The 13,332-nt window shown below is 54.3% G+C and overlaps 1 protein-coding gene across 1 annotated transcript in view; it reads right to left on the bottom strand.

Annotated features, from left to right (window-relative positions):
• The window catches only part of TMPRSS6 (transmembrane serine protease 6), a 41,458-nt gene extending 31,593 nt beyond the window's left edge, over window positions 1-9,865 (bottom strand). The window contains exons 1-2 of the mRNA XM_057741368.1: window positions 9,793-9,865; window positions 3,867-4,063 (exon numbers count right to left, since the gene is read on the bottom strand). Of these exons, the coding sequence (XP_057597351.1) occupies window positions 3,867-4,062 (196 nt within the window). The 5' untranslated portion in view covers window position 4,063; window positions 9,793-9,865. The remainder of the gene's footprint in view (window positions 1-3,866; window positions 4,064-9,792) is intronic.
• Between the last annotated feature and the right edge of the window lie 3,467 nt (window positions 9,866-13,332).

The following is a 13,332-nucleotide window of genomic DNA, read 5'->3' as shown; positions in this document are numbered from 1 at the left end:
GGAGGGGTGATAAGAGACTGAGACATCAGCAGGGCGGAATTTTGGTCTTTCCCTGATGAACAAGAGAAACCATGAAAGGTTTAAAATCAGGGATGATGTCATCAGATTTCCGTTTTGCAAAGATCGTTTAGCTGATATGAAGACCATAGATTCACAGCCCAGGGTTTATACCCTTATTCAGTCATTTATTCATTTATTCAACAAATATTTATTGAGAACCTACAATATTTAAGGACTGGCCTAGAGCACTTGAGAATACACCAATATAACAATGAACAAAATAATAAAGAAAAAACAAACCTGTCCTTCAGAGCTTATAGTCTAACAAGAAAAACAGACAATAAACAACAAACATAGGATATAACATGTTAGAGGTGTAAGCGGTATGGAGATCAAGGGCTGGTGTGGGCTACACTTGGAGGCCAGAGAAGAGGGAGATGGTGTCAGCCAGGCGGATGTTGATCTATGGGACAAGCATGTCAGGCAGCAGACCAGCAAGTGCAAAGGCCCTGAGGCAGGAGTTTGTCTGGGTGTTGAGGAACAGCAAAGACTGAGCTAGGGGAGAGCAGGAGGAGATGAGATGGGGGAGGGGGAGGTCATGCAGGGCCTTGCAACCCTGGGAGGACTTTGATTTTTGCTCTGAGCGAGATGGGGGCCCTGGGAGGCTTTAAGCAGAGAAGTTAGGTGATTCGATTCACTTTGTAAAAATATCCCTCTGCCTTTGTGTTGAGAACAGGCTCAAAGGAGGCAAGGGCTGAAGCAGGGAGACCTACAGGAGACTCCGGCAGCTGTTCCAGTGAGAGTGGTCCAGGGGAGCCTGGGCCAGGCTGCGCAGTGAAGAGGGAGGGAAGTGATTGGAGTCAGGGTGTATTCTGGAGTTAGAGAGGACCAGGTTTGCTGGCTGGCAAATTGGGGCTGGGGAGTGGAAGAAAGGAAGGAGTGAGGGGGAGCCACAGGAAGGCTGAAATGGCCACCACCTGGGATGTTCTCTCCATTTTTTTTTTTTTTTTTTTCAATTTTAAAGGATTTTCTTAGGTCACTATTGATGATACTATAAAGTTATATACCATTTCTCAACAACTCAAACTTCTAAAAATCTATATATAAAGACACATTGCCTCTGAAACAAGGAAAATCAATAGTTCAATATCATTTTATATTAACAACTGGTAAAAATCAATTAAAAAACGAAAACCCCTTCAAAACATACTCAAAACGCAGACTGACAATTCACAAGAGAGTTACCTATCAGTGGGGTCTGAGGCGCCCTTAGACATCCTGAAGGAGGGGCAGCCCCGGTGATACAGTGGAGCTCAAGGAAGAAGCCCAAGCTGGAAATGCAGATTTGGGAATCATTAGAGGATAAGGGAGTGTGGGGGGGAGGCAGGGAGGAGAGCCCCTCCACCAGCAAAGGACATGGAGGAGAAGCCGCCATGAGCTGAGGGAAAAGGCTGTGGGCGCCCTGGAAGCCAAGTGAGGAGAACATTTCAAGGATCAGGCGGGGAGGCACCCGGTCAAGTGCAGCCCAAGGGTCAGCTGCAACGAGGACTGGCCACTGGATTCAGCAATGTGAGGATTAGTGACCTTGACAAACACTGTTGGAGTTGGGGTGGGGTGGGGTGAGGGGGCAGGGAGTCAGATTGGAAAGGGTACCAGAAAGAGGTGGAGAACTGGAGGCTGCAGCATTTTGAAACAGCAGGAGTTTGCTGCAAAGGGGAGCAGAGAAATGGCTATGTTTCGGGTGTGGGGGCGGGCGCGAGAAGGATTTGGTACAGGAGCGATGAGAAGGCACTGTACACGGACAAATGATGCCACTAGAGGAGGGGAGGGGCATGGCTGGAGCCCAGCCACCGTGTGAGCAAAGGCGGGTGGGATTGGGGCCAGGAGGACAGCTGGCTTTAGAAGGGGCAGGGCTGGTTCACCCCCAGGGATGGGCAGAGGGCAGAGCACATGGGAACAGCCAGGAGGGCATCTATGGGGCTTCTCTTCTGAGTGGTTCCATTTTCTCATTGAAGCAGGGGGCAAAGTTGGGGTGGGAGGTGCAGGAGGTTTGAGAAGAAAGCATAAAACTGTGGCCCAGGAGAGCAGGAGAGGGAGAGGACCAAGGAAATTCAGCTGGGCAGCATGAAGGGCCTGGCTGCAGGGAGCGGCCCAGGGCCCACTGGCCTTGGGAAGCCGGCCCCCAGCCTCTCCTTTCCTGGGCCACTGTCTGGGTCAGGCTGCCACTTAACCAGTCATTGCCTCCTCGCTTCAGGCTTATCCTGCCCCAGTGTAATAGGCCTCTTGTCCAGCTCCCCTTCCAGACCAGACAGGGCGTGTCTGTGATACATCTCCTCGCCCAGGGCCAGGGAATCATTCAAACATCTCCTGAAGTGCCTCCTCTACCCTCATCCCTTTGGGGAAGGGGTTGGCATCCCCCAGTTGAAGCTTTAGAGCACTCACCCCCTGGGTCCTCAGCCCCACGGAGCACCCACCCCCAGGGGGCCGATTCACTCCAGGAGTGTAATCAGGAGAAATCAGGCTGTGCGAAGCAAGACAATTGGCAGGTAAGCTCCTGGCCCTCCAGCCTGACGCTCTGTGGTTTCCCCTGAAGACTCATTATCCCGCAGCCTAAGGAGGCCCCGGCAGCCTCGTGCTATTTGGGGCACTGGCTTCCTGCCAGTGGTGAAATGCACACGGCTTCCACTCCTGGCCCGCGCTGCTCGGCTCTGAGCAGAATCACCGTCCAGCCGGCATCACGGCAGGTGGATCTGCATCAGATCCAGGCCTCCTCACAGCTTTGACCCAGGGGCTGGTTCCACAACACCCCGTATCTTGACCCCCTTTGGAGCTGGGCCGAGGCTGATTTCCCCAGTGGCTGCTCCAAAGTGGGTCCCTGTTACTTTCAATGGAACTGAAATTCCACAAGGAGATTCGGTCAGTAAGAGAAAGATCTAACTTTTGCGGAGTGTTTAACGGGAGGTCTCTGATCATTTGGGCAGGGTGAGTTGTCCCTGCTAGGGTTCCACCAGGGCCCCCTCAGCGAGCTCTGTCCTCGCACAGACGAAGCTTTCTGGTGACGGCAGGAACTATCTCCAGAATCTGTCACAGAGCTGGCATGTAGGAGGTGCTCGGTACCAAATGGATGAATGAGTGAATGAGAAGGATGGACGAACGGACCCAGAACATGGGCCAGGTGCTCCTGGGGCTCCAGGGGACTGGTGGAGGGCTGTGATGCCAGAGAGGGAGGGCCAAAATTCAGGGCATGGGAGATGCCTGAGCTACCTGCTCTGGACACTCTCGCCCAACATCTCCCCCCATCTCCTTCTGGGTGGAGTTCCACGTGTGTCCACGCTGGGATATAAGGCCATCTGCATGCAGGGTGGACCCCCTGGACACATGAGATCTGTGCCCCCCTCCCCTTCATCCCCACTCATGCTGAGGCCTGGAGACCCAGAGATGATAGAGCTGTGGTCCCCACCCTAGAAGAGCTCCGAGGTCGGGCTCAAGTGAGCAGAAGCACTGATTGGTGTCAGGCCCCAGCTGGCTCTGAGACACAGGGGCAACCCAGGAGGGCTGCAAGCAAAGGGAGGCAATGTGTACCTTCCTTCAGCTAGTCAGTTTACAGAAACTGGGTGCTGGGAGAGCACTCCCTCCCCAGCTGCTGGGAACTGGGCGCACTTGGCCCTACAAGGAACTTGCGCTCCCATCTCACAGGACAGGAAGGGAGACTCAGAGAGGAGTGCATGTCCAAGGTCGCACAGTGGTTTCTAGGCATTGCTGGGCCTGGAATCCTGATCTGTCCTGCTGTGCCCCCTCGACCACCCCAAGCCCTCTCCCACCCCAAGCCCTCCCCAGGTGCCTCTTCCAGGAGCCCCCACAGTTACCTAGGAAATACCAGAGCAGGACCCCCACTGAAGCCAACACGACCAGGGCCAACCACAGGGGAGCCAGGCGGAGGTAGTCTCGGACTTTTCTCTTGGGGTCTTCAGGGGCCTTGAACATCCCCTCCGGCTCTGCCTCCTCGCCATCACCTCCATCGCTCTGCCCACAAGCCACTTGGGAGGCCTCAGCAATGGACATCCTGGCATGAAAACAGACCAGGGTTGGAAACAGCCTGGCACTGGCAAAGGATCCTTTGCTGAACGCCAACCTCTCACAGAAGTAAGACGGCACCCCTGCCTTTTGGGGGAGGAGGAGGAGAGCAACGCCAGGTAGCAGTAATTGAAAGTGGGCACTGAGCCAGCTCACAGAGGAGCGAAGCACATCTCACAGCAACTCGCCCAGATGACCCGCTGGACCCATTCTGGCTCCAGAATCCCCACCTTTGCATCTGCGGTCAGAGGAGAGATGGAGGTTTCACTGCCTGAACCCCTTCCCTCAAGGCTGTACCCACAGATGGAACTGGAGTGCATACATGGGGTAAAATTTTCTATAAACCAGCTCCTCTTGCCCTCGGCTTCACTTCCATTCAGGGGATGCTTTTCCTTCCTCCTGGTTTTCAATAGCAGAGCTTTCCACAACATCCGTGCAATCCATTCACTGTGCCCTCCCCCAGAAGCCCTGAGCCAGCTCCGTGCTGAGCCAGGACTGTCTTCCAAGGAGTGCTGCTCCTCTTGTCTCCCTACCACCTCTCTTAGGGGCAGAGGAAGGAGACAAAACATAATACTTATTACCTAGAGACTGTCATACAGAGTGAAGTAAGTCAGAAAGAGAAAAACAAATATCGTACAGGAACGCATATATGTGGAATATAGAAAAATGGTACAGATAAGCTGGTCTGCAAGGCAGAAATAGAGACACAGATGTAGAGAACAAACACAAGGACACCAAGTGGGGAAAGCAGGGTGGGGGGGGTGGGGTGTGTGTGGGATGAATTGGGAGATTGGGATTGCCCTATATACATTACTAATAAGAAAAAAAAATCAAATTATACACTTTAAACACATGCAGTTTATTGTATGTCAATTATATCTCAATAAAAGTTCTTAAAAAAAATAATACTCACTTAGTGTCTGTGCAAAATTTTCACAGATATCACCCCATTTAATCCTCTGGTTTAAATAGTCACCAGGATGTGGGGATCATTGTCCCCATGCTCTTCCTCAGCCCACTCTGTGTGGACACTTTACATGTATTATCTTGTTTAACCTCCAAACGCCTTTCAGGGTTCTGCACCCATTGGGCAGATGAAGAAACTGAGACCCAGAACGTTTTAGCAACAACTTAGTCCAGGGGTTTCCTAGCCTCATTTTCCCAATGTGATTTGCATGTCTGGCATTGACAATCAGCCCCATTTTGCAGATGGAAAAACTGAAGCCCAGAGAGGCTAAGCAGTTCGCCAAAGGTCACACAGCAGATAGTGGAGGTTGAGCCCAGGTGTCTGACTCCCTGCTCTTTCCGCTACTCTGGGCTACTTCCCGTAAATGAGCTGTTAATTAACAAATCATGATGAAATAATACCTGAAAGCCACCTCATCAGTTCTCCGGGCCTACAGCTCTCTCTGGACCCCCAGGCAAACTTCGGAGTGCTTTTTGGCTTCTCTGGCAGGTTTTCCCACAGTCCAGAGAAGGTCCTTTACTCGCCCACCCACCAGCAGAGCAAGTGGGAAATTAGCCTCTTCTTATCAAATCCTGAAAGGCCACTTCGGCTTTAAAATACATCTCCAAGTGTGCGTGGGTGGGTGGGTGGCGTGTCCTTTGGGTTGTGTCTTGGGTTTTCACATAGAGGGTTTCTGAAAACAGGGATCCTTTGTGATCCTCGGAGGTTCTCAGTCAAGGATCTCTGGTTCCAGCCACAGGGATCTCCTGAGCGGCCCTCGTGGATGCAAAGAAGGGAGGTGACTGCTGGAGGACATCTGTACATGCAGGGCAGGCCCTGCTGGCTTTCACGGGGCCAGGGCCACAGATGGTAAAGATCCTGCAATGGGTGGGGCAACAGCAGCCCCACCCCGTGCCCAGAGTGTCCAGGGCAGCCCTGGTGAAACTGATTGTCCTCCGTGAGCTCCATGGGGTGGCTAGAGTCAGGAGAGCCCAGTGATGGGCCGGCTTCTGCCCTCTCTCAGCCCTAGGTCCACTCCCTCTGCCAGAGAGCCAGATCCTTATTTTCCTCTGAGTCTGGATTACCAAGGAGCTATTGGAGACTTCGGGAGCACAGCTGACATTTATTTGAATTGTTTCCCGTGCTTTATACTCACTGTCTCATGTAAGCCTTCCACAGACCTGTGGGTGATAGGTTCTCTTATTATCCCCATTTTATAGATGAGAAAGTTGAGGCACAGAGAGTCTGAGCAGCTTGGCTGAGATCCCACAGTGGGTTAGCGGCAGAGCCAGGCTGCGGTTTGTCTCCAGAATAATGCCTTGACCACCATGCTCTACTGCGTCACACATCATCGGGGTACGAGGGGAAACTGAGGCTCAGAGGAGGTCATAGGTCCGTTAGACGAGTCACCAAGGGGAGCAGTCCCAGGTAGGATGCTCAGTACACCTCCTTCTTCCTCTCCCCATCTCCCAAGCCAGGCTTTCACTCCGTGAATTTCACCTCCCTCATAAATGGCCCTTACATCCATCTGGGAGAAATTTGAGTATCACAGAAGGTCCCATTTTCAGAAAACCCATTGTGTAAGATCCAAGATTAGATGCAGCCCAAATTGGTGTGTGTGTGGGGGGGGGGGCAATACACCTGGGTTCCCCATCACCTCCCACCTGGACTCCTGGGGCAGCCTCCTAACTCCCTCCCTGCCTCCCAGCTCCTCCTCCAGCACCTCCTCCACGTTGTCACCAGAGAGCTCTCCCTGTTCACCTCCAGCCATTCACCTGCTCAGAATCCTCTCGAGGCTCCCAGCCACCTCCAAACCCCTTGCTGTGGCACCCAAGACCCTCCATGGCCAGGCTGCTGCCCTCGCCCCCATCATCCCACCTCCCATCACACACATCACTCTGCAGGCCCACAGATGACACCTCTGTACAGACACACCCTCTGCCTGAAGGATGGCGGGACACTTAAAGGCTGATTCCAAGGCCACTGGCCCAGGATGGGGCCACGGGCCCTGGAGAGTAAGCCACCTCCACCCCTAGGAAGCCCTTGGTCAGATCAACAATCTGCCTGGCTTTTGGCTTCATTTCTCTGCCCCACAAAAAAGGCAGGCCTGTGTCTTCTTCACCTCTGGCTCCCCATAGAACCCAGCACAGGGCCTGCCACCTGAACAAATTCTCTGCCAAAGAACAGATGAGTACAAAGCAACCTCTAAAACTTGAATTAAAATTTTTTAAAATAAAATTTAAAAAAATAGAATGGGTGAGTAGAGCCCCCAGGGCTCCGGACTCGCAGCGCAGCGCTCTCTCCTACATCTTGCTGCCTCCAGGAAGCAGGACGTGTGAGGCCTGGAGCTGGGGCGTGGAGGGTGGCGTCAGTCTCTGGGGTCCTGGATTCAGTTACCAGGCCCCTCCACTTTTACTGGGCACGGGAGTCACACTGGTGACTATAAGAGACCTCGCTCCCATCCCCTTGAGGCTGATCGCCCAGCAGGAGGTAGACAATTGTGACAATTGCCAGTTGTGAAGATGACCCCACGTGCCTGTCTTTTATTACATAATGGCTCCCCCATTGTTTTGAGGGTCCAGCCACCAGGAAAGTCTGTGGCTGTACTTTCCCACTGCCCCAGAAGCCAACCGCTTCTTGACACCTCAGTGGCTCGCTCCATCACCCAGGTCAATATCATCTGTCGCCTTGACTCCTACACTAGCCAGTTGTCCGGCCACCCTCGCTAGCAAATCTCCACACGACCACCAGAGTGTCCTCACCATGTGCCCTGCTCACAAGCCCCGCAGGGCTCCCATCCACTTCGTCACAGAGCCCAAAGCCCTTGTCACAGCCCACCAGGGCCTCCGTGATATAGCCCTTGTGCACCTTTCCGTCCTCTCCCTCCCTCTGCTGTAGCCACACCCGGCTCCTGGCCAGACCTTCAACAGATCAAGTACAGGTCTCCTCAGGGCCTTTGCACTTGCTCTTTCCTCTTCGAAGAATGCTTTTCCTTCAGTCTTGCCCCATGACTTGCTCCTTTACCTCCTTCAAGTCTTTGCTCCAATGTTACCTCTTCAGCGAGACCTGCCCTAACCACTTCCGTCTCTCTGCTGCGTTTTTCTTTATAGCTCTTTTCGAGACTGAAATTGTGTGATATGCTTCTGTGTCCTTGGTCTGTCTCCTCCATGGCTGGAAGCTGCACCAGAGCAGGGCCTTTATATATTCTATGTGCCCTGTGTGCCCTGCTCTGAGAGCAGAGCATGGTTTCTTCCTGCTCAGCCAGGGTTCTGGGTGCACGTGTGGCCTGGCCAACTTCTTCTGCCTTCTTCCTCCCCTCTCCCGCTTTTCCCTTGTTGCAGCCCAGTGACATTGGACTTCTCAGTGGTTGATTCTGAAAATGAAGATGGTAGAAACCTTGTACAGATCTAGGGTTCTTAGCCAGCTCTGGGTGAAGAGCATCACATGATTGTTTCTTGAGCCCTGAAAGTTCTTGCTCACCACCAGGCTTTCTTCCTCCTGCCTGGGCTGCCCACCTCCCGTCCTGGCCCCTTCACACCTCAGCTCAGCTCTCACCTCCTCCTGGCAGCTCTCCCAGAGTGCCCCTGAAGGGGTGGCTGCTCCTCTGAGGCATCCCGGGCCACCCCTGTAAATGCACAGCTCATCTTGGGGGCATTCTCTATGTACCCCATCCTCCCTGAAGGTGACACCCTGGAGGGCAGGACTGGGTGTACCCTCAATTTCCACAGGGGCTTGAGGCTTCTCTCCTGATCCAAGAACCTGGACCTCAGCCTGGCACCTGCTCCTCATTCCCTTCTGCCCTTCTGACCATGGGCATGTCCTCAGTCTGCCCGCGGGAGGCTGAGCTCGCTGGGGCAGGGCCGCTGCTCCCACACGCCAGCCTGTGCTGGACGTCACCACAACTGAATTCCACTTCAGCCTCCAGCAGCCTTGCTGTCTCTACTTCATAGTTGGGAAAACTGAGGTATAGAGAAAGAAAATGACGTACTTGAGGTCACTCAGCCAAGGTAAGGCCCAGCAGAGTGGAGCAGAGCAGGACAGAGCAGGACAGAGCAGAGATTTTGGTCTAGGACCTACCAGGGAGGCCATTCGGGCTTAGAGTCAGTCCCTACCATGAGCTGCTTTGACTCTGAGTCCCTAAGTGTGGGGGGAGTTTTGAAAGTCCCTTCCACACACAAACACATTCATAAACTCCTACACAGCTGTACGCAGCCAGAAACACGCTAAAGTACACACACAGCTATCTGTGACATACAAACTGCTAGATGCACGCTTGCACACACACACACACACACACACACACACAGCCACGTTCAACTCTGAGCCTGCCCCCTGTTAGTGCAGTGGGGGCCTCTGTGCCTGCCTCCCATACCAGAAAGCCCAGGTGGGGTACCTGAGTATGGAGGGCACAGTCTGTCCAACCCAGAATGAGGGTGGGGTGCTCAGCCTGGCAGACCAGGCCTCTCCCCTGCCCCGTCCCTGCTCCAGTCCACCAGCCCCAGCTGAGCCCCAGGCCTCCCAGGCCGGCCCTGGAACCTGCAGCCCCTCCACTGCCCTGTGCCGGTCCATACACCTGGCCTCTGACCCCAGCTCTGTGGACCCCTTGCCTTCTGCTCACGGGGTCACCCTCTGGCCCGTGAGGCCCGGCAAACCAGGCCTCAGAGCAGGGCTGTTGGCTCAAGCCCCAGGGAGCCAGGCCCAGCTCTCCGGGTGGACGCTGTCACCGGGCCATTCACAAACCCTGGGCCCCTGTCCTGGAGGTCCCTGCTTACCTTTGGGAGTGGTAGGTGGGTGCCGGGCCTGCACACAGGCCTCAGAGCCTCTGTTTGCCCAGGCCAAGGTCTCCCCACCCCCACCCAGCCAGCCTGGGCCGGATCAATGGCCCACAGCCATGGCCGGGGTGTCTGGCCCTTGTCCCCTGTGGCCTGTGGCCCCAGGCTCCATGGGCCTCCTGTTGGGTTAGGGACAGCACTGTGACTGAGCACAGGTAAACAGGCAGTGCCCCGCCCCGCCTCGCCCCGCCCCGTGGGCACCCCGGAGGCTGGCGGGCAGGTGCGGGAGACCTGAGCTGTCCCCCGAGGCCCGTTGCCTGGTGACATTCCTGCCTGGTTACAGCCCCTGGTCCCCTAGAGCATGAGGTGGGGGGCCAAGGACTGGGGGCTGTGCAGGGGTCCGTGCCACATGGGCAGGGGCTCCCGCGGGTCTCCTTACCTGGACAGGTGAGACCAGAGGAGCCAGTGGCCCCGAGAGAGAAGAGGAGGCTGGGCCCCTGTGCTCTGGGAGGGGAGAAAGTGGAGTGGGGGTGGGGTTGGATGCTATTTTCTGTTTGGCTAGAAATTAGTTGAATTTCTACCTGATTCTAGAGAGTTGTGCTGTCCATTTTGGTGGCCTCTGGCCACAGGTGGCTCTTGAGCCCCTGGGATGCAGCCAGTCTGAATTAAGATGCAAAATATACACCAGGTTTCGAGGACTGAGTGCAAAGAATGTGATATAGCTCAAGAAGCATTTTTTATGTTGATCACATGTTGAAATGATAACGTATTAGCTATATGGGGTTAATAAAATATATTATTAAAATTCATTTCACATGCTTATTTTTACATTTTTTAAAAATTAATTAATTTATTGGCTGTGTTGAGTCTTCATTGCTGCACATGGGCTTTCTCTAGTTGTGGCGAGCAGGGTCTACTCTTCGTTGTGGTGTGTGGGCTCCTCATTGCAGCGGCTTCTCTTGTTGCTGAGCACGGGCTCTAGGCACACGGGCCTCAGTAGTTGCAGCACATGGGCTCAGTAGTTGTGGCTCACAGGCTCTAGAGCACAGGCTTAGTAGTTGTGGTGACTGGGCTTAGTTGCTCTGCGGCATGCGGGATCTTCCTGGAGAAGGGATCGAACCCGTGTCCCCTGCATTAGCAGGCAGATTCTTAACCACTGTGCCACCGACGACGTCTTATTTTTACATTTTTAATGTGACTACAAGAGCATTGGATACTTCAATAAAATTTTTTAAAAAATCACATTTGACCAAAAACAACACTGGGATCACCAGTGTGGTACTGAACGGAGCTGCAGCAGAGACGGTGGGTTAGACGTGACCCTGCTCCAAAGCACATGTTGTGAACCAGTTTTCTGGGTGTGTACAGACGGATGGCCACCACCAGGTAGGGGAAGGGTTAGGCTCGGGCTCGGGCAAGGGGCACACTGAGGGGTTGGTTAAGAATCCTAGGTGGGGAACACCTTCCCTCAACTTCTCCTATTCCTCAGCCCTGCCCAGGGCCTAACCCTGACCCGAGACCAAGGACCCCAGGTTTGCTCCCCCTCCATCGCCCCCAGCCCTGGGCAATTTTCCCTCCTCCCTCCAATCTCCCAGGCCGTGGCCCTGCACCCCCACTGCAAATGTTCCAAGGGAGGGTTGCTTAGGATTGGAGCAGGGAGCACTGGGGGGGGGGGGGGGTGGGCAGGGACACCCCCAAGCCCTGCCTCTGTCCCCCTCCAAAGCACCCCAGGCCCGCAGACCAGGCAGGCTGGTAGCCGGACAGCCTTTGAAAAGCAGCAGATCTTGTGCAATCACGTCCTCTGTGCTTATCAGCTGCCCAGGCATTGACTGGCCACAGCCTGGACGGAGGGGAGGGGCTGGCATGGGGGGGGGGTGGGCAGCAAAGTGTTAAGGGAGGCGTTTGAAAGCAGGGGCAAGGGTGCCAACTCCCCAAGAGCTCAGAGAGCCGCGGGTGGGGGCAACTGCCGCCGAGACAGGCTCCCTCTGTCAGCGAGGCAGCCATGTGACCTGGACACCCTGAGGCAGTGGGACGTGATCGCAAATGGGCGGAAGGCCTTGCTGCTCCCCGGGAACCTGCATTTCACACTAACACTGGGTCCCCTTGACCTCTAGGGACAGAGAAACCACCTGGAGGCCTGGCCGGTGAGGCTTGGAGGCCACAGGGCACAGCAGGCTGGACCCAGCAGGATAGGGAGAGACAGGCTTTGGTGTGCGCACCGCCCTCAGGATCCAGTTGGGGGGCGGTGGGGGGGGAGGGTGAAGAACAGAGGACCTGGCCTGAATCTCAGTGCCTTCACCTGTTTGTGACCTGGGAAGACACATCACCTCCCCAAGCTGCCATCTCGTTGCCTGTGGAGTGGGGATGACAAAGCTGGGTCATGGAAGACAGAGGATGGAACTAGATGTGAGTGGCAGGTGCTGTGCCTGGCACATGGGAGGCACTTAAAAAACATCAGCTGAAATACAGCTGATTCACTTTGGTGTACCTCAAAAGCTGGTACAAGAGTGTAAAGCAATTATATTCCAATAAAGAGCTTAAAAAAATAAAATAAAATAATCAAAAAAACCCCCAAAAAACATTAGCTGTCTTGGGCTTCCCTGGTGGCACAGTGGTTAGGAATCCACCTGCCAATGCAGGGGCACGGGTTCGAGCCCTGATCTGGGAGGGTCCCACATGCCGCAGAGCAACTAAGCCCCTGCGCCACAACTACTGAGCCCTGCACCGCAACTACTGAAGCCCATGTGCTAACAGCCCGTGCTTCACAACAGTAGAAGCCACCACAATAAGAGGCCCTTAATGAAGAGCAGCCCCTGCTCTCCACAACTACAGAAAGCCCACGCGCAGCAATGAAGACCCAATGCTGCCAATAAATTAAATAGATAAATAAATAACAACCAAAAATTAAAAAAACCATTAGCTGCCTTTGTCTTCATCCAGGGTTCGGGTGGAGTCCGGGGCAGGAGCAGGCAGCTGCATCCTCCCTCACCCTGCACTGCAGCCTCGCGGTAAGGGCCCTCCAGGTCCCAGCCAATGCTGTGGGGAGTGCTCACTGTCCACCAAGCACTGCACCCAGCACTTCCTGGATTATTTCATTTACTTCTCACAGCCACCCTTTCGTCAATACCAATTTGCCGAAACTGAGGGCCTCGTGAAATCTGAACTCACGGCTGCTGGTTTATTAATCACACAAACATGTATTTAGTGCCTATGAAGGGTCAGGCGGTGAGGGGTAGTGGGGACAGGGAGGTGAAGGAGACACGTCTGACATCTACCCAACAGAGCTGAACGTTATGCAAAAGTCTTCCGTTGGAAAAGAAAACAGTTGGACATTAACATCGCACTTTATAAGACATTCTGAAGATGAGCTGACACTCCGAGAGGGAGGCCGGGGCAGCCAGTCACAACCCTGACCTCAGCCCTGGGTGCCTCCCAGCGGGATGGGTGCTGCCTGCCTTCCTGGTAGCACAGAGAAGATGCTTGTGATGTGTTGAACTGTGACTCACCCCCCCATTCATGTATAGAAACCCCAGTACCTCT

Source organism: Hippopotamus amphibius, chromosome 7 (genome assembly GCF_030028045.1).
Source record: "Hippopotamus amphibius kiboko isolate mHipAmp2 chromosome 7, mHipAmp2.hap2, whole genome shotgun sequence".
In the NCBI taxonomy this organism is placed as follows: Eukaryota; Metazoa; Chordata; class Mammalia; order Artiodactyla; family Hippopotamidae; genus Hippopotamus; species Hippopotamus amphibius.
Note: the sequence above shows the minus strand (reverse complement) of the source record. Positions and strands in the feature narration are given on the sequence as shown.